The sequence below is a fragment of the Meleagris gallopavo genome, chromosome 3, assembly GCF_905368555.1.
Source record: "Meleagris gallopavo chromosome 3, MGAL_WU_HG_1.1, whole genome shotgun sequence".
NCBI classification, from domain to species: Eukaryota; Metazoa; Chordata; class Aves; order Galliformes; family Phasianidae; genus Meleagris; species Meleagris gallopavo.
The window spans coordinates 74,462,596-74,490,524 of record NC_139406.1 but is presented as its reverse complement, the minus strand read 5'-3'; the positions used below and the strand labels follow the sequence as shown (position 1 = coordinate 74,490,524).

General features: G+C 41.6%; 2 protein-coding genes across 14 annotated transcripts in view; one reads left to right on the top strand and one right to left on the bottom strand.

The window, feature by feature from the left end:
* Positions 1-35: 35 nt before the first annotated feature.
* On the top strand, positions 36-20,222 carry AZIN1 (antizyme inhibitor 1). Its single transcript, NM_001292044.1, has 11 exons — positions 36-173; positions 6,749-6,946; positions 9,038-9,211; positions 9,488-9,660; positions 12,298-12,432; positions 15,298-15,379; positions 16,535-16,609; positions 17,665-17,830; positions 18,408-18,526; positions 18,714-18,928; positions 19,553-20,222. The coding sequence occupies exons 2-11, from the start codon at positions 6,845-6,847 to the stop codon at positions 19,662-19,664; spliced, it is 1,353 nt and encodes a 450-aa protein (NP_001278973.1). The 5' UTR covers positions 36-173; positions 6,749-6,844; the 3' UTR covers positions 19,665-20,222.
* LOC146544775 (uncharacterized) overlaps positions 169-27,929 on the bottom strand; it is a 32,984-nt gene continuing 5,223 nt past the window's right edge. For 9 of the 13 annotated variants that reach the window (XR_014882634.1, XR_014882636.1, XR_014882637.1 and 6 more), the window contains one exon: positions 18,519-26,773. The gene's annotated coding sequence lies outside the window, so the exon portion shown is untranslated. Of the gene's footprint in view, positions 4,901-6,140; positions 6,336-6,797; positions 13,014-18,518; positions 27,210-27,929 lie in introns of those variants that run through there. The other 4 variants (XM_085221525.1, XM_085221526.1, XM_085221528.1 and 1 more) reach the window with 4 other exon arrangements.

Below are 27,929 nucleotides of genomic sequence, written 5' to 3'. Positions count from 1 at the left end.
AACAAATTTACCTTTGTATACATTTCTTCCCACAGGGCAAAATCTCTGATCAAGTTTACAACTATCCAGAAGGCTTAGGAGAAGTGCTTTATAGAGAACAGTTCGACTTCAACGCTGAGCCACCTTGGGAACCTAGCTGATGATAGTAGGGTTCCATCTCCTAACTTGTCCATGTAAGTCTTTTTTCCTTGCCCTTCATCTGTATACAGGCAGATGAACACTTCCAAAACTGAATAGTATGTACTGGCTTTCTGATCAACAAGATAACTCTTTATGTAGATTATTGAAAACTGAAAAATAGAAGTGTGCATGGTATCCTGGGCTTCCATTCAGAGGAGCACTGTAATTTTTGTACTTACGTAATACTTTTCTCAACAGTGTTATCAGTTTCTGTGGGACTTAAACACATGTGAGTAAGCTTTGTAAATAGTTACTTTTCTGAGCTAGGACCACTAGCTACAGAAACCCTAAAATAAAATGCAGTAGCTTCAGTCTCAGTGTTAGTCATGACTTGACACTGCTCGGCATTAACATCAAATCGTGATTTTTCTGAGTACTTTGTGATTTCTGAGGGCGTTTTATACTGAAATAGTTAAAATAGTTAAAATCTGCTATTGTAAACAGCAACTTGCTGGTCGTGAAGGGTGTGCCGCCCCAAATGCCTGTCTCTATTATTTGCTGCTTGTTGTTCACTTCCACAAATAGTTGTAGTTGAACTGCTTTTAAAGATGGAATTCTGTGCTGAGTGGATATCATACACCAATTACAACGGCCTTTACTAGAACAGAACAAAACCCATGATGAATTAAAGCAAACAAATGCATGTAGCTGATTTTAAGGAGTACAGAAGACTCTGGAATGTGTGAGGTTATTCTGTTCCGTTAACATAAAACAATAGTTTCATACAGTTTTAACAATGCCCTTAAATCATGGAATCATTAAGACTGGAAATGCATTTTTAGCATCTGCATTGAGCTGATTTTGCAACAGTATTACTTCTCTCCAGATTATCTGGTATTTTTAATGTAAAAGTTTAGAATGAGAATGGTTAGGTGTGGTCTACTGAACAAGGTACTGCTTAAAGTCCACAACAAGTTTAACTGCTGGTTATGGTAGTGTGACTCCTAATAAGGTACTTACTTCGATGACAGTGCCATGTTGGTAAGGGAAGCACAGGGTGAGCACAGCTTATCGTGATTTCTATCTTTTCTGTCCAGGGGTGGTTCTGGCTGTGTTTAAGACATGATGGAATTAGCCAAATATAGCTGGCTCTGTGAAGAGTACTGTTCTTTTCAAGTGAATACAGCTAGCACTGAAAATTCTCTGAATACTGGTGGTGTTTTATTGGTAACTTGATTTTTTTTTTTTTTTTTGGTAAGTGAAGAGCTAAACGTTTTTTTTGCTTAGCTTCTGAGCTGCAGGTCACTTCTGTATGCGGGTAGAACTGTCTTCCATGATGGTTTGTGCTTCAATAGGATGAAAGCAAAGAAGCGTTTAAAGGATAAGAAAAACAGCAGAATTCTCAGGAAGAGGGAGGCAATATAGTATAAAAGCTTATGGTACTGGAAGATAATTTGGATTTCTTTAAACTATTCAGTCAGTATTACTTAAGGAGTTTCCTTCCTTTATGGAGAAGCTTGTTCTTTTCACTGAGACTGCAGCAAGTAGTGTGAGGTGTAGCTTGTCATAGAAAGGAAATACCAATAGATTTGCTGTATTCTGTGCACTTTGCTCTGGAATCTGTTATGTCTTCAACACGAGTGCACTGTATGTAAATGTAAGTAGTTCAATATTGAATGTAGTGGTGATGTACATAGCAGTGCTCTGTAAATGTTTGCCTGTAAGTCGGTGTGTTTTCATGTGCTGAAGCAGGGAGAACTGCTTCTAATGCAGCTGAGAAGTATTTGAGTTAGCCAGCTAATTGGTAGTTTGAGTCCTGTTCAACTTGTGATTTAATGGAGGGAAAAGGTCAACTGAGCTTTTAAATGTAACTATTAATCTTACGTTACAATGGGACTCATAAAAATCTTCTGTCTGAAGGTGTACTTATATTCCCATTAGATTTGCTTCCTTTCTAAATTCTTCTCCTCCCACTTCTGTCCTTGCATTACACTGGAGAACAAGGAAGAACTTGGATGTAGTTCTGTCTTGCTCTTCAAGCTCTGCCTTCCTGAGCAAACAACCTGGCAGCTGTGTCTTGGAAAAATCTGTACTGTTTATTGCCATGTCTGGTTGATCAGAAATGGGGGGAATTACCAATGAAAATATGTCCTGTTAACCATTCCTGCCTATGCCCAGTGCAAGTAGCTGTTCTTTGGACAGACTGGCCTTAAAGACACTTTTGACTTTCTGTCTAAAGGGGGCTGGGTGGCAGTCATGAAATAGGAGAGCTAGGAAGGCAGCGAAGGGCTGGGGTCAGCGGGGAGATGGGACATGACTATGGACTAAGGATTTGGGGGAAGAGATCACTGTTTGCATTACAGGCAAGGAGAAATGCTAGTATGTTACCATGCAAGTTCCTGTGCAATTCCAAGGGTATTCCTGCTGGTAAGCTGTGCTATTTATCAGCTTTCAATAATATACTTAAACATTAATGAAGAGGAAAAAAGTTCTCCAAAGTGTGTCTCTTGCAGAAGTCTAACACCTGAGTGGTACTCTGCCATGACCCTACTGAGGGGCAGATGGAAGATGCAGAATATACACTGTCATTGTAAACAGAGAAATCTGTGCTTTGACAGTTTTGACTGAATGATGTTCACTGAGTGAAACAGTGTCTTAGAGTTGTCTTTCAAGATACTCTGAATATAAATGGGCATTTTTTGGTACTAAAAACAAAGGACTTGTGTTTTTACTTTTCTGGTGCACCTGCTTTGGTGTCTAATTGGCAGTATTAGTGAGAAAATGTTCCTACTTTTTTCATCTCTTACTCTCAAAGAACTGGAACAGTAAGGAATGTGAGATGAAGCTCTCCCACCTCTTTGTGATTTTTGCATTGGTGTAATGGTTAACCTTATAAATATTTATATTGCCTAACAAGCCATGTAGCTGAGAGGCATTATTGGGAACATGCCTGGTTTGCAGGGATTTCATTCTTTGCAGAGGAAGCTTTGAGTGGGGAAAAATAAAACAACTTTTTTCTCAGACCAACCAATATGTAGTTCTGACAATGTAATGAAAAATGCAAATGGTGTTTTTGTTATGAATTTTCTGCACATGACAAGCACGTGTCTAGGCACTTCTTGGAGTATTTTAATTTTCTTGTGTTCCAGATGTTTGCATTAATTGCAGTGTTCACACATTTGAACTTTTATCTTGGAGTTCTTAATCTGGGAAATCATCATGCTAAATCCTGAGGGGCCAGAGGATGTATTGCTTACTTCAGAGGAAGCAGTTTTGTGCCTACGTAGAAATTTCATGCTGTTTGACAGCTTTGTTTGCCCTTATTAAGTATACATCCTGGAGCATTGTGCAGGCTGACATTTTGGGAGTATAACAGCTGGTGAAGAACTATGTAAGAACTATGACTTAGCAATAAGTCAGCATTCCTAACGTGGCCTGAACTTTGTGCTCTATTCATTTCTGACTCCATCTACAGATATAGAAGTCTGAAATCATCCTTCTGATTTCCTTTTGCGTGTGCTTATTACATACACATTCTTGATTCTCTTCCTTCCCTTGAGGTTGGAGGCAGAGCAAGAGTAAGGTTTTATAGTACAATCCTAATCACTCTGCATTTGTTAAAGAAAAATCTCTTCAGTACGTACCATTTTGTGATGTTGCTGACAGTACTGGTAGGAATTTTGGTTTTCTCCTTGTGAAGCTTCCTTTTTCCTATCTTGCTCTCAAGAAGACTGAAGGCATGGGAGAGGAGAGGGATGAGCTGAGGGTGAGGACAGAAGTTGGTAGGCTAACGTTAGCTTTTTTTACTGGGTGGGTTTTGCAAGATGGAAAGTTCAGATGTCACAGGCATGCTTAGAAAAAGGAAGTGTTCTTTAGCAGGCTTGGGGAAGGTTGTACTGAGTTGTTCTGGTTTCTTGCAAGCTGTTTCATTTGCCTATACAAGTGTAGGGATTCCTTTTCCTCTCTGCCTCTTGACCAGAAGGTGCTCTTGATAATCTGAAGCATAGGAGATGGCCTCTTAAGAAGTGACTTTGCATCAAAGCTACCAACAAGCTCTTGCTGCCTGGTTAATCCTTGCTCTGGTTTAAAGTTGATGTGATCAATCAGTTGAGTGAAACACAAATGTTTTCACTATCTTTCATAGAGCTTTCTGCTTGTCTGAAACTAAGATGTTCATTTTTTGCTCTCAAGCATATTTTTCCTCTACTTACTCTAAATTGAAGATTAAGTTAGATCTTAAGTAAACTTACCAGTAAGTATTCTTGTTGTTTTTGTTCTTGAGGAACTAATGGTGGTAGACTTTATCCCCCTCCATGCTTTATTTGAACCTGTTCTTTTCTTCTCCACAAGATCTCCCTAAAAGTTAAAAGGTAGCTTTTGGAGAAAAGTTGGCAACTTGTCTCTGTAAACTCTGGATGTAAGAATCGTTAGCTACAAAAAATAAAATCTTTATTTTAAAAGTTTTATAAAATTAGTCTAAATCCACTCCCATGTAACTCAATAAATGCAAGGACTTGGAGAGGAAAAAAGGCAGCTATTGTTTAGACCAAGCTTGGTTTGCAGTCAGAGGCAGCAGCAATTAGCCTGCAGGGTGTGTGCATGTCTGCTGAGTCTGAAATCTATTCAGTGCTTGTTACTGGTGCCATTGAGTGTCCTCGGAGCTTCCAAAAGTGCAGATCTGTGCTTTGTCCCAGAGGGGTGAACGGAGGTACATTGTAGTGCAGTGGAAGGGACTCTGACTGTCTGCAGGCTTTGGAGTGTTGGAAGTGCCTCATAGTACCTGTGGGGTGGGAAAAGTAAAGAAAATCTAGTACCCTTTTAACATACAATAGTTCTTCAAATTATTCAGTTTTGTTTTCAGACTATTCAGCAGGCTTGAATAGGGAATTTGGAGCTTATGGTCAGAAATGCTGAATTTGCCCAGCAGTGTGAGGGAAGAAACCTAGCTCTCTTATGAGGCTTCTGTCAGCCCAGTTGCTTCTTGTGCATTCATTTGGTTGCAGCTGGTTAGAGTTCTGACAGATCAGATGTAGGAGGGGAGGGACAATGAGAAACTGGAGTCGTGGAAGGTCATCCTTTACAGAGTTGCCCTGCTAGAATCTTGTCACTGAGTCTTGTTGAACTGAAGAAAAAGTTACGAGACAGTCCAAAGGATGCTGTAAATTGACATATAACACAAAATATATTTTTCCCTGAAATGAACACCTCTCGGTGTAACAAAATGAGAAACTTGTGGTTTTTGAGTGGCTAATGTTACCTACTATATTTGAATAATCTGCTGAAAATGGAAATGGTTTTGCTTTTGCATGTGTTCGGGATGGCTGTTTACTTATTCCTCTCTTTGGGTATTTTTCTTGCAGCTGGATGACAAAAGATCTATTGTAGGAGAAAGAAAGTTTAATGTTCTGTTACACAGCTGCCAAGTTCCTAAGGATGCATGAAGGACTTTTAAACTTAGTTAAACATTGGGCTGTTTAAGTCATAGCAGGAAGGAGTTACTCTAAAAGGTCTAAACTCTGCTGTTAATGTTTTAGATATATTCATGTTTGGTTTTTTTTTCTGTATTGTCAGTCATAGAATTGTATCAAATTTTCAATAAAATACTGATGCCAAATTTCTTTCCAGGAGGAAAAACAGTTACTTTGCTTCTCTGCTGCTGCAAAGCAGGGTTACTTTATGGAGCTGATTGTGTTCAAGTCCTTGTTTTCATTATTGTGCTGTAGACATATCTGTTCAGAGTGTGACAGCAGCTGCATAAATATGGCTCTAGTGTTCACATTCGTTTCATCGATCCCAAGTCAAACTTAACTCATAAGTTAGGTTTTTTAAAGGAATTTTATCTGTTACTCACAAACTTTAAAGGAGGTGGAACTCTGAATGTGATTCGCCTGGTCATTGCAGTGTCTACCACCTAGACATTGTTTTTATAATTATAATTTACTTAGCACGCTGATGTCAAGATTTATCTTACTCTTTCATAATTGTTTTGGATCCAGGATTCACTTAGGTGTGTGACTCACCTCACGCAAGTATGCTGAGTAAGAAGCGTACTTGTCTTTATCATTCATCTCCTGAGTGTAACTGAAAGTTCTCATTGCCGTGGAGTTAAATGCACCTGGCAGTAAGTCATTCTTCTGAGAAGCAGAGGTGGCATACCCAAAGTGAACTGTGCAGAAGGCACACAAAGCTCCTGCTGGGGTTTTCCTTGCTACTGTCTAGAATGACAAGAAGGAAGAGCTGGTTTTCTCACTATAGCTGAGTGAAAAGAAGCTTCATCAACATTGTTAACAATATGAAAACTGTTGTGTTGCAAATTGTGATTTTTATCACTCCTCTGTCACTTACTGTGAGGAGGTTGTGGAATAAACATGAGCCAGGGCTCATGTGATGGCCTTGGGATTACTTGAAGCCTGAACTGTCTTAACTTCTAGGTCTTAGTGAGGTATTTTTTTTAACCTTCTGTTGTAATGTTTCTGTCAACACTTTTAATTAGAGAAATGTATGATTTTTGAAGGCAAATACAGATGTCTTGAGAAAACAATCAGCTTTGTTTAATAAACACTACTCCATTTCTGTCAAGAGATGCTTTGTGCCTTTTTTCTCATTGACTTATGTTCTCTTTGTCCAGTTTGTTGCATAATTTAAGGACCCGGATATAAGGCTTGGAAGCCCATCCCTTGTGTTTCTTGGTTTATGACTGTCGGCTTTGCGGAATACGGCTGAGATGAAAGGATTTCTCGAGGATGCAAATTACTCCATTGGCCTCTTGGATGAAGGAGCAACTCTTGCAGATGTTATTGACAACTGTATTTATGAACATACTCATGTAAGTTTTATACATCTTCCACGTCTTCTGGTTTAGTCCTCTTTAAATCTTCAAAGTAGGTCAAGGCATTTAGCTCTGGTGAGCTGACAGCAACAGAGGAGCAGTCGGTTAAAACTCACAGAGTAGTTACCTATTCTAACTCTACTTTGCTGTTGTTTGTTTGCTGTAGGCTGAGTTCTGCTGGGGAAATGTGGGCAACGGTTGTTACCTCCTTTAGCATGGCTAGCAGGAAAGTAATCTTGCTGATGTATGAAATGTAGGTTCCTATCTCATTCCTCCAAGAAATGTTACCGATAGTGGGATTTAGACCAGGAACCTGAAATTTGACAAGTAGATACTGCAGAGTTAAACAATTTTTTGCTTATCCTTTGAAAGTGTGCCAAAGTTTGGGCAAATAGCACATGCTGAGCCAGCTTAAAGCCACGTTTAACATTTCTGCGGTCTGACACGCTCACACGGTTATATGTCTTTCCCATATCCTTCTTTGTGTAAGAAGCACAGGTAGAAGGTACGAGGGCACATTGTGAGGTGCAGTTTTTTCTTCTAAGAAAATAAACTGGTCTGAAAACTGTTAAGGTTTAGTAATCCACTGGAAAAAAAATAACTTTCTGCTGTACGGTAACAGTTTTATTGAAATAAGACTTCACTCATTTCTTAGGATGTTGGCAGATGTTATGGACCTAGTTTTGTAGACAAGGCTGTAGAAAGAAAGAGCTTTATGAAGAATGAAGTTTCATTAAGCAAGTCCTGTGTCCTCAATATGCCGCATCTATGAGTTGTTCGCTTTTTCCCTTGGTTTATCAGAACTAATGTTCCAATGCAGGTGCTCAACTCTAATAAAGCAAATAGCTAAATCCCATGGCCTTCTGAACTCAGGTAAAGGATTCCCAAATCCTGATTCCTAATATTCTTTTTCTGTCTAGCAAATAAATAGGTAAACTGCTGGCAACATGTCATGTCTCCAACCACTGGCTGGCTCACAGAGGATAGCTGCCTCCTGCTGCTTTCATTTACTCCTTTAGCTCAAGGGGTAAAGGCGTGTGCCATGGATCTAAAGCTCCAGATCCCATTCCTGCTGGTGACCCGTACAGGGGGTCAGTATGCTTCCACCCGATGGAATTTCTATTTGTGTTTTTTTTTTTAAAACAGAAATAAAGACTTTGTATACGATAAGCCACAACAAAGTTTTGTATCTGCAAAAGTCAAGTGCTAGAATTAACGTGTGATGTACAGTCTTAATTCAGATTGATCATGTATTTTGTGCTGGTCTTTAATATAAAGGAGGCTATTTGTTTACAGGATTGTTACTGAGTGCACATTTTGAACAAATACAGAATGATCAGTTTGGATTTAGGTCCTCTACATCGACATCATGACTTGGTATTAAGCAAGATTATGGTGACGGATGCACGAGAGGGACTGTTGCAGGTTCCAGAGAATTCTGTGTGTTTTCTTTAAGGCTATGTACTTGACTCTGCAACCTTAACACATTGAACTTGGGTATCTAAATTCTGCTTCAACTTTGTGCTCTGTAAAACGTGGAGAAAACAGTCTCAATACATTTGAATACATGAATTATTAGATATTGTCAAACAGTTTTTCAGTAAAAAAAAAAACTAGATGCTAAAATAACGGTATTACATTAGATATATATATTTTTTTCCCCCGTGTATAATAAGCTGCAAATCATGTTGAGACTGTGGATGCTTTCATCCTACTGGATTTTCTTCCTCCAAAGCATTGCAGTCCAAAAGTACTGAGTTGGAAGTGATTTGTAACCTATTCTTTATTTCTAGATAAAATCAGTATTTGGCTTTCAAGTAGTACCTTTTGTCCAGGAATTTCAGAGTATTGTCTAGAAAGCATTCATAGTGTCTTTGAAGTGGTAGGTATTCCCTTTGATTTCAAAGCTAGTCCAAATTGCTAGGTTAAATCTCAAATGAGAATTGCTCAGGGTCAAACTTAAGTTAATAGGAGGAAAAAAAATAAGCGTGGGTTTTTTTTTTTTTTACTTTTTCATAGGGTTTTTTTTGTGTCTTGACAGCAAACACACGATGTCAGACATTTTATTTTCCTAATTTTGTTTTTTAGACTGGAAAAAGAGCATTTTATGTTGGTGATCTTGGAAAACTTGTAAAGAAAAACATACAATGGCAGAATGTGATGGCACCAATAAAACCATTTTATACTGTAAGATGCAATTCTACTCCAGGTGTACTTGAAATCCTGGGAACCCTTGGGATTGGATTTGCATGTTCCAGTAAAGTAAGTTTCTATTTACTGTGTGTCTGTGCCTTATTTCCTTCCACCTCTCTACTGCTTTCTGGTATTAACTCCCATGTTTACACATAGGAGTTCATACTTTAAGTTATACTATGTAACTGGCTGCTGAAAATCTATACTTCTATCCTAGAAATGGTGGTTAGTTTTCTCCTTGGCTTATTTGAACTATTTCTTACAGTACTGGAATGCAAGTAATAAAGACTCAGTAAAGATAGCACGCATGACTGTTGAAATCTGTTATATGTTCCTGTCTTTCAGTCTGAAATGGCATTGGTGCAAGGCCTGGGCATTTCTCCTGAAAATATTATATATACAAATCCTTGCAAGCAAGCTTCTCAGATAAAGTATGCAGCAAAAGCTGGAATAAACATCATGACTTGTGACAGTGATATTGAGCTGAAGAAAATTGCACGCAACCATCCAGATGCGAAGTAAGTGTCAGAATTCTGGTTTTGTTTCTTGTGTGGTAGAAACTTAATTTTGCCAATGCTCTGGGTTGTTTGTTGAGCTGCAGCAATGATATTTAGGTCCTGAATGCAATTCGCTTCTTTTTTTTTTTCTCTTTATGACACCTCCTTTGAAGGTAGAGTTTTTTTCTCTTCAGTGGTTTTTCCTTTGGGTCTCAGCACAATAATAAGGCCCTTGTTTTGGGAGAAATCTTGTAGGATAATCTTCATATAAAGATGTCGGACATTAAGCTTCACGAGTTAAAAACCTTGTCATCTGAAAGTCCGTTCTCTTCCTGTTTTGTTCTGGCTTCAGTATGTTCTTTTGGAATATTCTGTTCTAAAGTTAATGGCTTTAGCTGAAGTCCAGGTGGAGATTATCAGCAAATGAGCTTGTACATTGAGTCCCCCCTAAGGTTGGGATGTGCCTTGAGGTCTATTAAATACCTACAGATATTTCCCCACAATTAGTGACTCCAGTTCTATTTCCAGTTACTTATGTATTGATTCAAACTTTCTGTAGAGATCATGAAAGCTGATATTCTGACTGTTCAGACATGGCTGCCAGTGCGTAATGACTTACTTTGGATTGATAGATGCTTGCTTATGTCATTAAGCATCACCTCCCTCACATACTAAGGCTTTTGCCATGGGCTACATCTTTTTAAAATAAACAAGAGCCTAAGTGAATGTTATATTGCTTCCCAGTAACTAATGTTTTATAGCTTCCTGCAGACTTCCTCGGAGCACACTTAAAAAATGGAATTCCTGGCATTCGTTACAAAATCCTTGATTGTAGACAGTCTTTAAAGATTCACATCATCTCAAAACTGTGGCCATAGCTGAAGAATTGGGAAGATTTTACGGAGTCCAGTGTTCGGGGGACTGCTTATACTGCACTGATGGGGTTTTGGTGGCTATGTTGTTTTTTTTTGTTTTTTTTTTTTGTTGTTTTTTATCTCAGGAGCTAATATTGCTGTTTGTAATGATTACATTTCATCCTCATGGCAGCCTGGCAGTGCTTTGCATGCTGGAGAGTACTTCCTGCACAAAGAATGTAATCTCTGATAAATAATTTGTGTATAATTTTGACATACTTTGTGCGTTTGAGTGCTTTTATTATGCTAAGGCTGCCTTCTTTATCATTAGCAATCTACCAGTTCTAACTGGTGTCTTCATAATGTTTCACTAGGGGTTTTTAAATTAATTCCTTCAAATCTTACCAGCCTCTTTCAGCAGGTGCTCTCTATATCAGTGGCCACAGCAAGGGTAGTTAAGATGTGTGTTTTTCTTGAGACAGAAAAATGGCAAAATGGGAAAGCAGAATGAAGGAGTTGCCAAACTGTATTAATTCTCAAGGATCCCGCAGCCTAGTGTATTTAAAAGGTTGCTGATAGCAAGGCACAAGAACTTCTACAGAAGAGTTGCAGATGGCCATTTAAGTTTTCTAGAAACCTGAACGCCAGTTCTCCTACTTGGTAGAGTTGTTTGCTTGCTCTTCATTTGGTGGTTTTTTGTTGTCATTTTGATTTAAATTCTCTTAAAACTTTGTCACTGATTAAAACCTGAATACGGAAGTGATAACTATGGATTTTCTTCCTTCTTCCTTGCTGTAATTCCAAAATATCACAGTCTCTATATAGCTGTGTTCTGCTGCATGGCAGTTACAGCCAGGCTGTGTCTGTTCACAGAACTGCTTCACTTCAGGTGCAGAGCTTTTACCATTGGTTTATGCTCTCCCTCTTGGTTAACTGTGATGTGCTCCATGTAGTCTGTATGTATTTATTTATTCATGATGCAGCTTTTCCACGTTGTTAATGGTGACCCTTTCTGTGAGTGGGGGAGGCTGCAGATTTTCTTAATGAACAGCAGTTTGATTTTTCCCAAATGGTGGTATACTTGAAGAGGTTTTGATGTGAACGTGCCTTTGCCCCTCAGTGTTACAGTGCAGCAAACTGTCAACAACTGACACTGCAGTTTGCCAGTGCTGCCCAGATGTCAGCTTTGAGCAGAGGGAGGGTGTTCTCGCTGCCTGTGGCTGTTAGTGCTCATTGCAGTGCTGCTCCAGAAGAGCTGTAGGAGAAGCATGGCTGGGGGGACAACCCGCACTTCACCCCAGTTACTGTGCCCAGCCAGAAATGAAGGGGCTGGGGGAGGAGAGATGCATCCAGAATGTGCTTTGGGTCAGACCTGGTTCAGCAGATGTTTTGTTTAACCACATCTGAGATATAACTGACTGAAAGAGAATCTCTGTGCTTTCCTTCTGGGCTACAAAGAGGACAGAGAAGGAGAAAGCATATTACAGTCATGTGGTTTTATGGGCAAGCCTACTATATCAGAAGGTAACATTCTCTTTTATTACAGCACCCAACAGACTCTTGCTGCTACAAAAGAGTCTTAGTTGCTGCATTTCGAAATCCCTTACCCTTGTTGGCTCCATGTTTTAGCCCCTAATTGCTAGTTTTTTCTCTGTACAGGATTGTTTTTACTAGGTTCACTTGACTCATCCATCGATGGAGCTGGAGTACTGACAACATTATCAACATACTTCTGACAGTCTTCAGGCTTCACATGTGCTGATGATGTAAACCAACTGCCCCAATCATCTTCCCCTTCTCTTAGGCTCTTACTGCACATTGCCACAGAAGACATCACTGCTGATGAGGAGATGAATATGAAGTTTGGCACCACTCTGAAGAACTGTAGGCACCTCATGGAATGTGCTAAGGAGTTGGGAGTCCAAATAGTTGGTGTTAAGTGAGTAACTTCATTGTTCTCTGCTGGCTGAGCTGATGTTTGTGTGATGTGTTCACGGCTTAGAGCTACAGCACAAAAAGGCTTTTTTTTTTTTTCCCCTTCCGGCACTTTTTTTAAATAAGGAATTAAAAATTCTAGATCATGAATTTTTGCTTTCAAGCTGAGTACTTGTATCCAGGCAGAAACAGAAATACAATAACTATTTCTGACATCAAAGCAATTAGAGTACTAAAAATCTTTCTGTTAGTGTTAAAGCAGAGTTTAGAAGCCTGTCCTCTTCTAGCTATGTACTCCATCTTCCATGATAACTTGTTCTTTATTTTCTGTTTTCTTTTTTTCTGAGCAATTAGCAGAGAACTGATCTCATGCTCCATCATCATTTACCTTGAACGATTTTTGAACAATGTGAATACAGTATTGGATTTTCCAGAGTAGTTGAGTCCTGTTTCACAATTGATCATGTCGAGGCATAGTATTCAGAAAGGTTTTTTACTTGCCAAGGGCAGGAGTGAATCACAGTATTCTGAGAGCTTTCAAATGGTCTGTGGAATTTTACTTTTAAGTTTGACACAACGATTTCACTGTTGGAAGGAAAAATGCATACATGAGTTTGTTCTAATTTCAGCTGCTGGTGTATGCTATGCTCTCATGCTTTCAGGAAGCAATCAAACAAGTAAAATGGGGTAGGTTGTCAGAACAGCAAAAAAGTATTTAAAGCAAAAGTTGGATTTTTAATTCAAAATGAAACTTTTAAATCTTCCATCTATCCAAAACTATGTTAAATTGAAGCACAGAAGTATTATAATCACTACAAATGACAAATCTGTTTGAAAATCATTAGATGATGCTACAGAGAAAATCACAGAATCACAGAATTGTAGGGGTTGGAAGGGACCTCTAGAGATCATCGAGACCAACCCCCCTGCCAAAGCAGGTTCCCTACACCAGGTCGCACAGGTAGGCGTCCAGGCGAGACTTGAATATCTCCAGAGAAGGAGACTCCACAACCTCCCTGGGCAGCCTGTTCCAGTGCTCCGTCACCCTCACCGTGAAGAAGTTCTTACGCACATTTGTGTGAAACTTCCTATGCTGCAGCTTATGTCCGTTTCCCCTCGTCCTGTCTCCACGTACCACTGAAAAGAGACTGGCCTCACCGCTATGGCCGCCACACCTCAGATATTTATAAACCTGGATCAGGTCCCCTCTCAGTCTTCTTTTCTCAAGGCTAAACAGACCCAGTTCACTTAGCCTTTCTTCATAGGGGAGATGCTCCAGGCCCTTCATCATCTTTGTGGCCCTCCGCTGGACTCTTTCCAAGAGATCCCTGTCTTTTTTGTACTGGGGAGCCCAGAACTGGACACAGTACTCCAGATGAGGCCTTACCAGGGCAGAGTAGAGGGGGAGGATCACCTCCCTCGACCTGCTGGACATGCTTTTCTTAATGCACCCCAGAATGCCATTGGCCTTTTTGGCCACGAGGGCACACTGCTGGCTCATGGCCAACCTGTCGTCCACCAGGACACCCAGGTCCCTCTCTGCAGAGCTCCTCTCCAGCAGCTCATCCCCCAGCCTGTATTGGTGCATGCAATTATTCCTCCCTAGGTGTAAGACCCTACACTTGCTTTTGTTGAACCTCATCCGGTTTCTTACTGCCCAGCTCTCCAGCCTGTCCAGGTCTCGCTGAATGGCAGCACAGCCTTCAGGCGTGTCAGCCAATCCTCCCAACTTCATATCATCAGCAAACTTGCTGAGGGTGACCACTATCCCCTCATCAAGGTCATTGATGAAGATGTTGAACAAGACCGGACCCAGCACAGAGCCCTGGGGGACACCACTGGTTACAGGTCTCCAGCCAGACTCTGCACCACCAACGACGACCCTCTGCGCTCTGCCAGCCAGCCAGTTCTCAACCCACCTCACTGTCCACTCATCTATCCCACACTTCCTCAATGTGAAAATGAACGTTTGCTTTAGAATCCAGAATGTTTGCACTACCTTTAACCAAGATCACATAGCTGTAATACATTTCAAGTTTAAAAAGTTAAGTTATTCATAACCTTTATCTCAGATTGACATTCCTTAAATAAATGTACTTAGTGTGGTGATGCAAATGGGTATGTGTGTGGTCTGTCCAGAACCACACAGAACCAGTACAAGTCTTTAGAAGCCTGTAGGAGTGTTGGTGCTTGGTTAGGCACCTCAGTTACTACTGGTGTTCTGGTACTATCAAACTATTTGGAGAAGGAGCCAGAGGAGATTCAGGAGCTCGTGGGAGGGGAGGCATTGGTACGGCTCTGTTTCCAGTTACCTGCTCACCGGCCCGCACTGTTTTGCTATGAAACTAAGACCTGGCCTGATGAGATAAAGAGCACGTCCCACTGTCCAGTTAACACCTTCTTCCCAGTGCTGCAGGCAGTGGGTGCTGTGAACAGTAGGGCCTGAGCTTGGGATGAGATTTGAATGACCTGGGAGAGAGGGTATACAAGTATGGCAGTACAAAGAGGATAAGACAGATGACTTCCATCACATTCTGCGTTAGTGTTGGCACCCATGGAGGTGGACTTTAGCTGCTTTGATAGCATAGACTGAAAAGTTCTGTGATTGTGGCTTTTTTTTTTTTTTTTTTTTAAGATGAGACAGTTGTAGGACATTCCTAGCAGCATGAGGCTGTGAAGCTAGATGGGCCTTATGTGCAAATCCAGTGGAAGAGAAGGCAGTCATCATCTGAGTTAATGTGTTGTCATACAAACTTGCCTTGTGCTATTTAAGGCTGAATTACTTCCCCTGCTGTTGTAGGTAGTGAACCTGTTTGATTTGTCTGAAAGCTGCAAGGCTCTGTGTACTAACTATGTTTTTTTCTTACAGATTTCATGTTTCAGGCTCTTGCAAGGAACTGCAAACATACATTCATGCTATATCTGATGCTCGGTGTGTGTTTGACATGGCTGTAAGTAGGATATTTACTTACCTGCACATGCTGCAGTGGGGGGATCTACTCTGCCCTAATTATGCTAACCAAACTACTACGTTATTTCCACAATGTATCAATGTAAACAAAAGCTTTTAGTAGGGGACTGAATACTTCTTTGTGAGACATGTGCTAGTGGTAAAGCAGACTTGACAATCCTAACTGAGGACAAAAGTTAATGAATGAATTACTGTCTCCCTGATAGTGTGTAACCCAGTTTGCCAGTAGCTATAAAGCATTAAGTTTTTACAAGCAGCACTGGAATAAGCATTGATACGCTTACATAGCAAGTATCTTTGTTTTCTAAGATGACCTACTTTCCTAGAGAAGAATGAAGCTAAATGGCTGAAATAAATAACAGCTGTTACTTCTCCTTTTAAAAACAAAACAAAACAAAAATATTCCTAGTTCTGGTGAAGTTTTCTTTCTTTGAAATTCAGATCTCAATCCTGCAAATGCACAGTTGGCTTTTTTTCACATTGTAAAACAACTAGAGCATTTGTATCTTGGAATTCTTGTGATGGAGGTAACTTGGTGTGTGTGATTTCTGAGGTTATTTGTTATGACGCTTAAATGTTAAAAGGGGTCATATTTTGGTGGCTCATGTAAATAAGTCTTGGGTGTTTTATATGCATTTCCTATCTTGCAAAACCCCAAGATCCCATCTCTGGAAGTACCTCTTTATAAATAAGCAACTCATAATCTAAATAAAGAACTAGGGTGAATGTGAGTTGATCTCTGCTGTTAATGTTGCAGTTAGAGTGTTACCTATGACAGGTTGCACACAGAGGGCAGTAGAACTGAGGTGCTCACTGATCTTTGTCAGAATGCACCACCCTGATTGGCAAACAATATCTGAACATACTAAATAACATAGGATGGGAATTGACATTTCTGCAGTACTTCTACTTGAGAGCTCTGCAACCAGGCTCTATTTACACCCTCATGCTATTACTACTGGTTTTAATGAAATGATGCTAATTTTTACTATGATACAGCTTGTTCACTAGACTATTCTTTGCAAGTATGCTCAAAATATAAATACATAGACAATAACTGTGGTAAACAGCAATAAGAATGGTTTGTGGTTACAGTTGTTGTGTACTTACGTAATGTTTTGCCTATGCATTTTAGGAAGAATTTGGCTTTAAGATGAACATGTTGGATATTGGTGGGGGCTTCACAGGTTCGGAGCTTCAGCTGGAAGAGGTATGCAATGTCTTGAAAGTTGAAATTTGTTTTGATTTAGGAAGCCAAAGTGTTTCTCTTTGAAACTACAGTTAACGTTAATAGCTGAAACTTATTCTAAATTCTGTGTTAAACTGTAATCAAAAGATCCAAATAACCGGAGATCTTTTATTTACTTTTGTTTCCTTTTTAATCCTGTTCGCAAGGAGTGAACGCTGACTTCCATAATTCAGTCTTTGAGATAATTTCTGTAAGGGTGGATTAGGCTACTAACAATTAATTTTTGGTGCGTTGGCAGTTATATAGCTGGCTGTTCTATTGCATGGTTTGCACAAGGATTGTTCAGCGTGCTTTGGGTCGTAAACGGCACTGCTACAAAAACTTCTCGCACTTTGTTGTAGAACTGAAGATGAACCATCTTGCCTTCAGATAACTCTTAATGTGGGCTTGGCCTGAACTGGGTCTATGCTATTCAGTTCTGCAGACAAAAGAATAACCTGTTTTGACTGTTATGTCTTTCTAAAGACAATCTTCTTGACTGTAGGACAGTGAAAGCCATTCAGTGACAACTTGTTGATGACAAGCAGAATTCTTCTTTGTGAGTTTTAACTGTTCTGTTACTGGTTCAAAATACTTTTTAAACTTAAGCCATGTACTTACTTACTGAAGATCTGAGCGTAGGTATTAAACAAATTACTCTGTTTCTCATGCAAAGGCTTTCAGAACCAACCACAAAAATGCACTTCTGGTGTTGTTCTATTTCAGTACAACTGAAAGAAACTTTGAAGTGACTTGTGTTATTTGAGTGTTACCCTTCAGCTTAAACTTTGGGTGGGAAGAGGAACTGCTTGATTCTCACTGGTGGTGCTCAGTCCACAGTGTTTAGCAGAGTGACCTACGTTGAAACGCTTCGTAAATTTGGCCCTTCTTGTACAGACAATCCTCATAATAGAGGAACAGAATAAGCTTTGTGCCATGCTTTTCTGAACTTTTTGCTTCTGACTGATGGTATGTTTGTATCTGATATGCACGTGTAAACTGAGTTTCGTGTGTCTTATCTGACTTGAACTTTCCAGGTTAATCATGTCATCAGGCCTTTGCTGGATGTCTACTTTCCTAAGGAATCTGGTATTGAGGTGATTGCAGAGCCTGGATGTTACTATGTTTCATCTGCTTTTACACTGGCAGTTAACATAATTGCAAAGAAAGCTGTTGATTGTGACAAACTTCTTCCTTCTGGAGGTAAGCAATGTATTTCTTTTACACCCTGTGAATTGGTGCAGATAACTGCCCTCTCCAGTAAGAAAGAACTAGTTTGTCTTGGTGTATATTTAACGTATGCCTTATACTTCTATGCCATGTAATCCACCTTTTTTGGTTCTGGCCATATGTTATCTGTGAAATGTAACGAAGAAAGTGAGATTATTAGGCATTTCTAGTTTACTTAATAGATTTGACTTGTCAGTGGTTAAGCCTAGATCAAGTACTTTACAGAAGGTGCATTGGAAGGTTCTTTTCTAGAATTACATGATAAAACATAAAATAGAGTGACTTTTTTCTCTGCTAAAGTAGATGTTGGATTTATATTACTCAAAGAGAGTATTGCTGAAGAAAGTGATTTTGTTAAGCCTCACATCTAATGCTACAGCTGAATCAATCTTGTTTCATACTGCTTACTCTGTTCATAATCTTCCTATTCTAATACACTGAAGTCCATTTTCAGGAGACAACAGTTGATTTAAGTTGGTTTGCATGCATTTCTTTTGCGTTAAATAGACTCTTCATAACCTATTTTCTGATATTTTTTTTTAACCTGCAGTGGAGCAAGCTAGGAATGATGATGAACCAGTATTTACATACTACATCAATGATGGTGTTTATGGTTCTTTTGCAAGCAAATTGTCTGAGAAACTGAATACTAACCCAGAGGTTCACAAGGTGAGTCCTTCTGTATTCCTCCAGGATAGACCTTATTTTTGTTACAATTTATAGATTATATGCAACATGTATGTATTGTACATACAGTATATACATGTAACTGTATATTTATAAAATTATCCTTATGTATACTTGAAGACTTTCTTATTGGATAACCTAAAGCCTGAACTGGTACATTTCTGTACAGAAATACAAGGAAGATGAGCCTCTGTTCGCAAGCAGCCTTTGGGGTCCATCCTGTGATGAGCTTGATCAAATTGTGGAAAACTGTCTTCTTCCTGAGCTGAGTGTTGGAGATTGGCTGATCTTTGATAATATGGGTTCTGGTACCTTAGGTGAACAGTCCACCTTCAGTGACTATCAGAGGCCGCTCATTTACTACATGATGTCCTTCAGTGACTGGTAAGAAAATTCTCAACAGTTGCGAGATTGTTTTCACCTATTTCAGGAGTGTTCTCTTGCATAAATGTTTAGAATGGCACGTATTGGAAGATGCAGATGAACCCACAAATGGCTGTGTGTTCTTGATAGCTGTGATAAAGCTCCAACCTGTCATTAGGGTTGGCAAAGAAAGCAACATATCTAATGTGGACTGTACATTTAGTGGTGATTGTTTCTGAGTCATAGGTGCCTACTGCTGGATGGCAGCTGTTGAGGTTTCTCTAATAGAATTAGAAAACTTTGCATTTGCAAACATGCAATTAGGCAAAACTAGGAAATTCCTAATACGATTCCTAACTGTGACTTGCACACAGCATTGGCATCGTAGCTGTAGGGAGGAAGGGTCTTAGCATTGATGCGTAGATGGTATGAGTTGCATAATGTTCCAGTCTCTAAGAACCACATTCCTATAGATGTTCTGATGGAGTCACAGCCTTCCTGTGTCTGCCATGTTTGTGTGTAAGTGATTCTCCCTTCTGCTGAGACTCAAGTCAACATACCTAGAGGCGGTAGACTTAAAATGCCATATTCAGTGTTAAGTTGTACACAAAACTCCATATTACAACTCATACCTTTCTGCTGCAGGGATGAGATGCAAGATGCTGGAATTGCTTCAGACACATTGATGAAGAATTTCTTCTTTGTGCCTTCTTGCATTCAGCTGAGCCCAGAAGACCGCTTTTCCACTGCAGCTTAAACAGGCATTAACGCTTCATTTAGACCTGCAGTTGCAAGTCTGTAGTTTGTCTGGTCAACATTCCAGTGTGGAAGAAATGGAACAATCTTGAATTCAATTCATTCTCTTCAAAACTTGAAAAAAATAGTAATAGCTAATGGGGACCAGGCAAAACAAGCTACAGCTACACCGGGGGGAGGGAGGGTTAGATAATGGCATCCAAATTTAAACTTATGTTTATTCAACCCCTGAGCGTTTAAATATGCAACAAAATGGATGACTTAGTGGAGATGGAAACCCATCACTTGGGTTCTTCAACAGTTTACATACAAGTACACAGTTTTTATACTAAGGATTCCTGTTAGAAAAGTCTTGTAAAGTTATTGTCTTTCGCCCAGATATATCAAATGTCAGTGGGAGACCAGTGTGACTTCATTAGATGTTTAGTGTATTTAGAATGTGTAAATTTGTGCTTTGAACTGTAGTTTAATAAATGTAAAATTGCATCATAGTATTTGTTGTATTTGACCCTTGATGTATCCCTTGTATGATTGCAATAAAACTTTGTGTAGATTTTAATGTTTTTCAGGCTACCTTTGGGAGGGAGCAGGCAGAAGAGGTAGCTATAGAGCAGATAGATGTCTACGTGATTGGGAAGCTGCCTTCTCTTTTGGCCTTTATTGCAGCTTGGCATTAAATTGTAAATAATTTAAGCTTGATAAATCTGTATAAAGTGAAAATCTGAGTACATTTCTGGAAGGCTAAAATGCAAGTTGTGGTGTTTAATTTTATAGCATGACTTTAGTTTCAGTTCTGACAGCCAATGGCAAACCTGCAACAGATGACAAATGTACAAAGGAGAGATAGTAGTCATGTAGCTGGTGCACATGTAGTGCCCCCAGGCTAGCATGGGTTTGTGCAGCTTTACAAGCACTACGAGTTCTGTAGCAGGTTGCTATTATTATTTTTAGCGTTCTATGAGTTTCTGACTTTCAACTTCAATTTATTCTATGTAGCCCTAACTCATCAGAAGGGCCTTGCAGGTCTTCAGAAACATCAGTCCTGTCCTGCACTGGACTTAATTTGAATATATCCACAAAATAAAAGGAAAGCACTCTACCAGAAGTACATACACCAAATGCACCAAGTAACTTGTACTGCTGCAACCACCCAGGGACTCTCTTTATTACTGGAGCCCTTTGATGTATTCCAGGTGCTTTTCTTTCTCATTTTAACTCTATCTGCCCCATGTGAGAACTGTGGAGGGCTCTCAGGGTTCTGAAATGGTGTGTGAGGTTACGGATTGCGTAATCAAAGGGGGCTGTTCTAACAGATAGAGGTATAATTTCTACCTTCTAGTTGTGAGTGTATTGTGAGACAGTGCCTTGCTGAATGAAGAATTGAGGCTTCATAATGTGATGAGTTGTACTTGAAATTAAAGAAAACTTAGCAGTGCACAGACCTGTCAGTTTGAACTTAACTGGCCTATAAAACTGTCCTGACAAGTTAAAGTACAAGGTGACTTATGTTGACGGTAGCGTTAAGAAAGATCACTGGATTAAATGTGGGAAAAGGAAAGGGAGGGAAGTAATCACGGCTGGAACCCTACTCTTTTTTGAACCTGAAATGATGATCCATCTTGACATTTCAAGAATCAATCTGCACTTAATTCAATCTACTTATTAAAGTTTTTCTCTAGGCAGAACAGACCACACCATTTCTTTTTTTTTTTTTACTACAGAATACGAGCTACAGTTGGTTAAGATATATAAAAGAGTTTTGAAGTTGTTTTATGTTAACTTGCAGGTCACTTTTAAGAGCAAAGCATCTCCAAATGATACAGTCAGAACAGAAATAGTGATGGTGCTTAAAGGCAGCTTGCTATTAAAAGAATGTGAATTTTGAATGCAGTATGTATTGCAATTAACATTGCTAAGCGTTGCTATTTGTTTATATTGTTATTGCAACCTATGATTTTTAGTGAAAACAAAAGTGGAATGATTTTCATCTAGTAATTATGAGATAGGAACTAGCATAGCTTTATCATGCTGAATACACATCTGCAACTCCACTTGTTGCCCAGACACTGCTCCTGCTGACCTGCTGGTGCAGCTGGCTGCAGTAATGGGAATGGCACTGAGTGTAAGTTCCTGTGTGCAGTCTGCACATCCTTACCTGTTTGTTGTACCGTCAACCGTTCAGCTGCATCCCCATTCCCAAGGAAGACACAGGACAACAACTTGAGACAGCACGGGGTTATGACTGGCTTTAAGCTATGCCAGTTCCCTCAGGAGCAGCTGAAAGGATTCCACCTTTGAGGTGTGTGACTGAGCAGCTCCACACCTGGTGTGCATTGGCTCCCAGTGCAAGGAAGGGCTGTGGATCCCTCACTGCATGTGTTGCTACCATTGTTTGTTGCTTTAACAAGAATCCTGCGCTGGGAGTGCTTGCCCTTGGGCTAGGGAAAAGCCCAACCTGTTAGCACGTGCAGCTCTTACCCAATGGGCCCCAGCTCCTGATGAGCAGATGGTGTGTGTTTGCTTGTGGTGCTGGGAATGGGAACAGCAGGGGGAGGCAGGTGGAGGTGGGCAGCGGTCATGTGCAGATGTGCTTTTTAATCGGTTTGTGGGCTGTTTTCTGAGAGAGTATGTGTGCCTGTCTGATCCAGAGCCAGAAGCCGGGTGGTGCAAGTGGGAGCAGTGTGAAGGTGACGTGCGCCCTGCTGGCAGGCTGTATCCTCAGCATAATAAGCTTTCCTTCACTTGATACTTTAATCCTTTTGCAGCTGCGTAGTCTATAAGTTAGGTGTGTTAATAGGTCAGCCGCAGGGGATGAGGCTAACTGCTCTTCAGAGGGACTCAGGGAGGCCTGAGCCTTGCAAACCCCCAGCCACAGGTGGGCAGGCTGCTGGTCTGGGGTCCCTGAGGGCTGTGTGTTGCCCTGCCAATACCTGATTTTTTAAAAATGGTGCTTTGATTTGACGTTCTCTACTTGGAATGCTGCAGCAGTGTGAGCACCGGCCCCTGTGGGGTGTGCATTGGGTAGTGGTGTTTCCTGCTGTTGCCAACTCAGGACAGGATAGAGATTCAGTATCAAGGAAAAACAGTAGAATAAGCAGTGTCAGCTCCAGAAGTTTACAGCATGGTTTAGTGAGTGCTGCAGTTTTAGATCCTGGTTGTGTTACTTTTTTTTTTTTTGCTCATCTCAGAACATGACCCTTTCTCTTGCTGTCAGGAGAACCTCAGCTGTTTGGCTCTTGGCTCAGTGCAGGGCTGAGCTGAAGTGCCCGCAGTGAGGGTGGTGACAGGATGGGAGCCGATGTGCTGGGTCCCTGCATGCTGGTAGGGCCCAGAGCCATGCAGGCTGCAGGCCTGGCTCTGAACTCAGCCGATGGGGCAGCGGCCAGCAGGGAGCTCCCGCCACCAGATGCCTCTGCCAGCCTCAGCACAGCCTGCACCCTCCCCATGTGGACGTTCCCATTAAAAGCTCCTGTTTCAACAAATTACTTTCCAACCAACTCATCAGCCCCCCTGGCTTTTGTCAACCCTTGTAGCCCCCTGCCTGGCCTGGACTCACAGCCGCTGCTGCCAGCGGGGCCCACGCTGGGGTGTGGGTGCAGCTCTCCTTGCAGCACTGTGTGTTTATCCGCTTATCCACCAATCCACTTTTCCTTGCAGACTTGGGAACTGGTACCCGATGCCCATCCATTCTCAGCTCCCCCCTGGGCTATGAGACCAGAATAGATTCTGTCAGGTCAGATCCTGGGCTGGGCTCCAGTGGGCATGGGGATGGGCAGAAATAGGCAAGGAATTCCCCTTTCCAGCTCATTGCAAAGCAATGTTCTCTTGGTGCCTTATGGAAACAGATGCACAGAATGAAGCTGCTTGGCTTTATTGCCATTCAGCATGCTGCTGCTTGGTTGCTCTCTCTGTGTTTTGCAGTTTCCTTGGGGTGGGGGCTCCCCTGCTGTCCTATAGCTTCTCTGGGCAGCCTGTGCCGGTGCCTCACCACCCTCTGAGTAAAGAATTTCCTCTAAACATCTAACCTAAATGTTCTCTTTCAGATTTTTAATGTTTCCTTAACATGAAGCAGAGGAGACTTTCATTTCATGGCAGTGCTCAGGAGCTCTGTCAGGTAGTATTCACCTTTCATACAGCATTGGGCCTGTGCTGCACTTCTGTGCAGAAATCTGTTTATCTAGAAAGAGCCATCTTATTTGTATACCCTTGTACTATTACGACACACCTGGAAGGAGAAACTCTGAGCTCTGGTCACTCTTTCCAGGACAGTTCTCCAAGTTCATATCAGGTAGATAGTGAACATGTTATAAAGTCTTTTATCCTATCTAGCCCTAAGGAACTGTTTCCCCCAGCCTCTTTTACCAAAGTCCCTGCACTCGCTGATCCTTGGGCTACCTGTAGGCGGTTGTTCATTCATAGCCTCTTTGTACCTCTTGAGTCTCCCCACAAATGTTTGTCTCTTTGTGTGGGTGACGTGAGAACTGAGATGAAAATGACACTACACAAAGTGATAAGGGCTTGGTCTGGGGGCTCCCTCGCAGGAGCAGCAGCCAGAGTCCTGCAGCAGAGGCATGATTACCCTTCCCATCAGTTTGGGGAAAATCATTCCTTGTTTTGGATCACCACCATTTCTGCCCTACAAGAGCAGGCACTCCGTCTGGTTCCAGTGGAAGCAACTGAGAGAAGGATGGATTTTCCCTCTCAGTCCACTTTAGCATTTCATCCTTTGTTCCTGTGAATGAGTGAACTCAGTGAGTGCTTTGCCACCACAGTGCAAAGTCCTTCCTGGAGGGGAACCAGTGCAGTACAGGTGTAGTACGGTGCTCTATTGCACCTACTGAGAGGGAATCAGGCAGGCAGGAGCATGGGGCAGGCTGGAACCTGGCTGCTTCTCATCTCCTGCAGAGCGTGCTGTACTGATAGGCAGTGAGGCCCTGCAGCAAGCAGCACACCTTGTGGCACACCCAGCTGCAGGTGCTCAGTGAACCTCTCATTGCTTCAATGCACCTCACAGCCTCTTGCTGATGATGCACTGAAGTGAGGTCTCAGGTTAGTTGTCTCGCTTTCAGTACCAAGCCAAGTACTGTGAGCCCCGGGAGCACTGTTTGAGATACAAAGTGCAGTGGGAGCAGGGAGCTGAGGAGCCAGGCAGCCTCTGCACGCTGCTGCTGCGTGATGGCTTCCTGCTCAGGCCACAAAACAGTAAGTGCAGCCCTGTGCAGCCTTTCACCTATAAAGCACTGTTTACAGATTTCACTCGTCACCTTTTTTTGGTTGCACACCAATACCCTTCTGTGTGTGCGTGCACTGCAGCTGGCAGAGCCATATGGTGTTTTCCTGATGTATTTTTGAGTGCAGCTCTGTAATGGTACAGCTGAGAGAGGCTTCAGATGAGAAAAACTTTCCAGGACGTCTAATCTGTATAAATAACCACCACAACAAAAAGCCATTTTTAAATTTATGCTTAGTGCTGCCAAACTCCTTGCTATCCCTCTCAGTCCAAAATTTATGCAGATCATGGCTTAAGAGTTTCTTTCTTAATCAAAACAGCAAATGGATGTGATAAATGGGCACATTGAGGGAAACAGATGCTTTTAAAAAATCCACTTAAACACATTTTCATTTGTATTTTATGGCAGCAAGAAAGGAATACTTAAAAATAACTCCAGCAGGGGAAAGTTCTTGCCTTGATGTACTAAAACAAACACAGAGTTATAGCTGAGATTTCTGGATCTGTCTGAGGAATTCAAGTGTCCAAGTAAAACAAACCAAATGAGCATCCAAGTCCACTGCACATCCCTGACATCCCTCCTGCCTGTGTGCTCGGGACCATGCGTATACAAGTACGTGGATTTATGAGCAGAGCAGTTACTCTTCCAGGGATTCTGAATCTGTAAACGCCTAAAAATGAACTCCAACTAGATGGGGTGTTTGAACGACCGCTCGGATAGTGCATCGTATGACCTGATCAATACTGATTATTTAACAAGAGTAAATTTGACCCAGAACTTTTTAAAACCTTAAGCTCTCTTGTACACATGGCCAGTAGGATTATTTAGGGGCATCCAGCCAGAATTGCCACACAGCACTGCAGTAACCAAACAAACCCACCTACGCTGTGATTTTGGGCTATTTATAGTCACTCAAGAGCAGGAGAAGGGTTTGTCCCTATAGGGCCATGCAGACACAGGTCTCCTCCTGAAAACTGCAGCTTCATATCCCAATCCAGATTCATAAAACTTCCTTTAGGGCAGGCTGCTGCAGTGTTTCTGCAGTTTAATAGACACTTCAGACATAGACTTAACTACACAAGTACGTTGCCTTCTCAGCTTTGCCTTCCACAGGTATGTTAACCAGGACAGTACCATATCACTGATTTCACTAACCCTGCAAGCATTCACAATGCCTCTGATTGCTCCTACATGAAATCTGAGCCTGTAACTCACTGCAGGTGAGGAAAAATACCCAAAGGGCAAATCAAACCCACAAAATGTGACAACATAGCTCACAGCGGGCAGAAAATGCTGGGGTGGAGTACAGCAGGGATCTCACACCACCTTTAGGAATTCCCAAGACTTCTCCTCCAGAAGACAGAGCAGACAAAGCTTTCTGGGAGGCTTTTCACAGGTGTGACCTGCTCCAGAGAATTATGCCTTACAGCCTAGAGCTGAAGGCAGCAGCTTTTGGTCTCATCTGGGGTTAACGTCAAAGCTTCCTGCAGATGAAAGAAACCAGAGGACTTCCACTTGTCCTCCTTTTGTCTGTATTTGTGTTGCAGCCCCAGTCCCAAACAGCACTCACTGATGGGAGCAGGACCCATGAGGAGGGCACTCGCTGCTTATGCATCTTGATACTTGCAAGGAAGGCTGAATATATAAACAACAAAACATGGCAATGTGCTCACAGAAGGCTTTGTCAGATAAGAAGGTGGGGGCCCACAGCAAACTCCTCAGCTCTTGTTTGCTGCCTTCTTTTCCACCTACACTCACACCGGTGTGGGAACTGTCCGTTTTTGGGAGGAATCTGAAGAGGGTTCCTGGTAACCACATGATCCTGACCACTCACAGTGGAACGGGACTGTTTTCTGACTGATGATTGCAATCATTCCAGCTGCAAAACACGCACACATATAAACATTACAACATCGATGTTGCTTTTACAATGTCTGGTGTCATCAAATAAACAACAGCCTTTGGGAGTGGCTCCTGAACCCAACAGCTGGATGTAAGCCTTCTTCTGGTGGTGGTTTATCTTTCATCTGTCTTTCAGTTTTTCTCAGAATAATTCACTACATAGGAATCAACAGCTGCAGAATCACACTTTTTCTGTCTGTCAAATATCAGCATTTTCTGTCCCTAAGTAGGGTGAGATGAGATAGTATTTCACAAGAATCCCTTTGTGTTGCCACTACTGCAGAACAGACTGAGACTTTTCAGCAGTGCCCATGAAGAGGCTGGATAGACTGCTGGGAAGAACATGTCAATCAACCTTCAGTCATCCATTCCAGTATAAGCAGCTTACTCACCAAATCCACCTCCAGTTGCCTCTTTAACAGAAAAATATTCAAAAAAATGTTAAAAGTGAAAAAAAAAAAATCATAAAAATAAATATTTCTGGAAGTAGTGAGAAACAAGTGCCAATTGCCTCCTAGGATAATGGACCTAGTTATAAGCAAGCCTACTCATTTTTTACTTTACATTTTTTTTACTCAAGGTACATTTCTGAATCAGCTCTGAAAACTGCAGCAGTCACAGAGCAGAGACCTGTCTGACAGCTGGACCCAGGGAAGCAGACCCAGGGGCCAGGAAGAGGTTCAAGGTGGACGTTTCCACCCAGCAGAACAGAGCATCAGTGATGGTCGCCTGCAGATCATGTACCCAACAAAGAGGAAATGAGAGGAAATGGAAGCTTCTCATGCAGGGCAGAGGCAAACGAGCTGAGCCGGCAGGTTTGGGAAGCCCTGGTTTCCTACATGTTGGAGATCACTCTCATCTCTTGACTGTTCCCCACCTCAACAGCCACAGCGTCCCTTCTCCTTCTCCATGGTCCCACAGTAAGATTCAGGCTTCTTCATTATCATTTTCAGTATCTCCTCTCTCCCCCCCAGCTCTCAGGCAAATCTCTCAGCAGCAGAGGGCTGTGCTATGGCTGGGCTGGAGAGAACGTGGCCAGTAAACCCAGCCAGTGAGGCCTGAGTGCTTTGCCCCTTGAAGCCCTCCTCTGCCCAGTTGATGGCTCTCCTCACCTTCCGGGTACTCACGGTGGG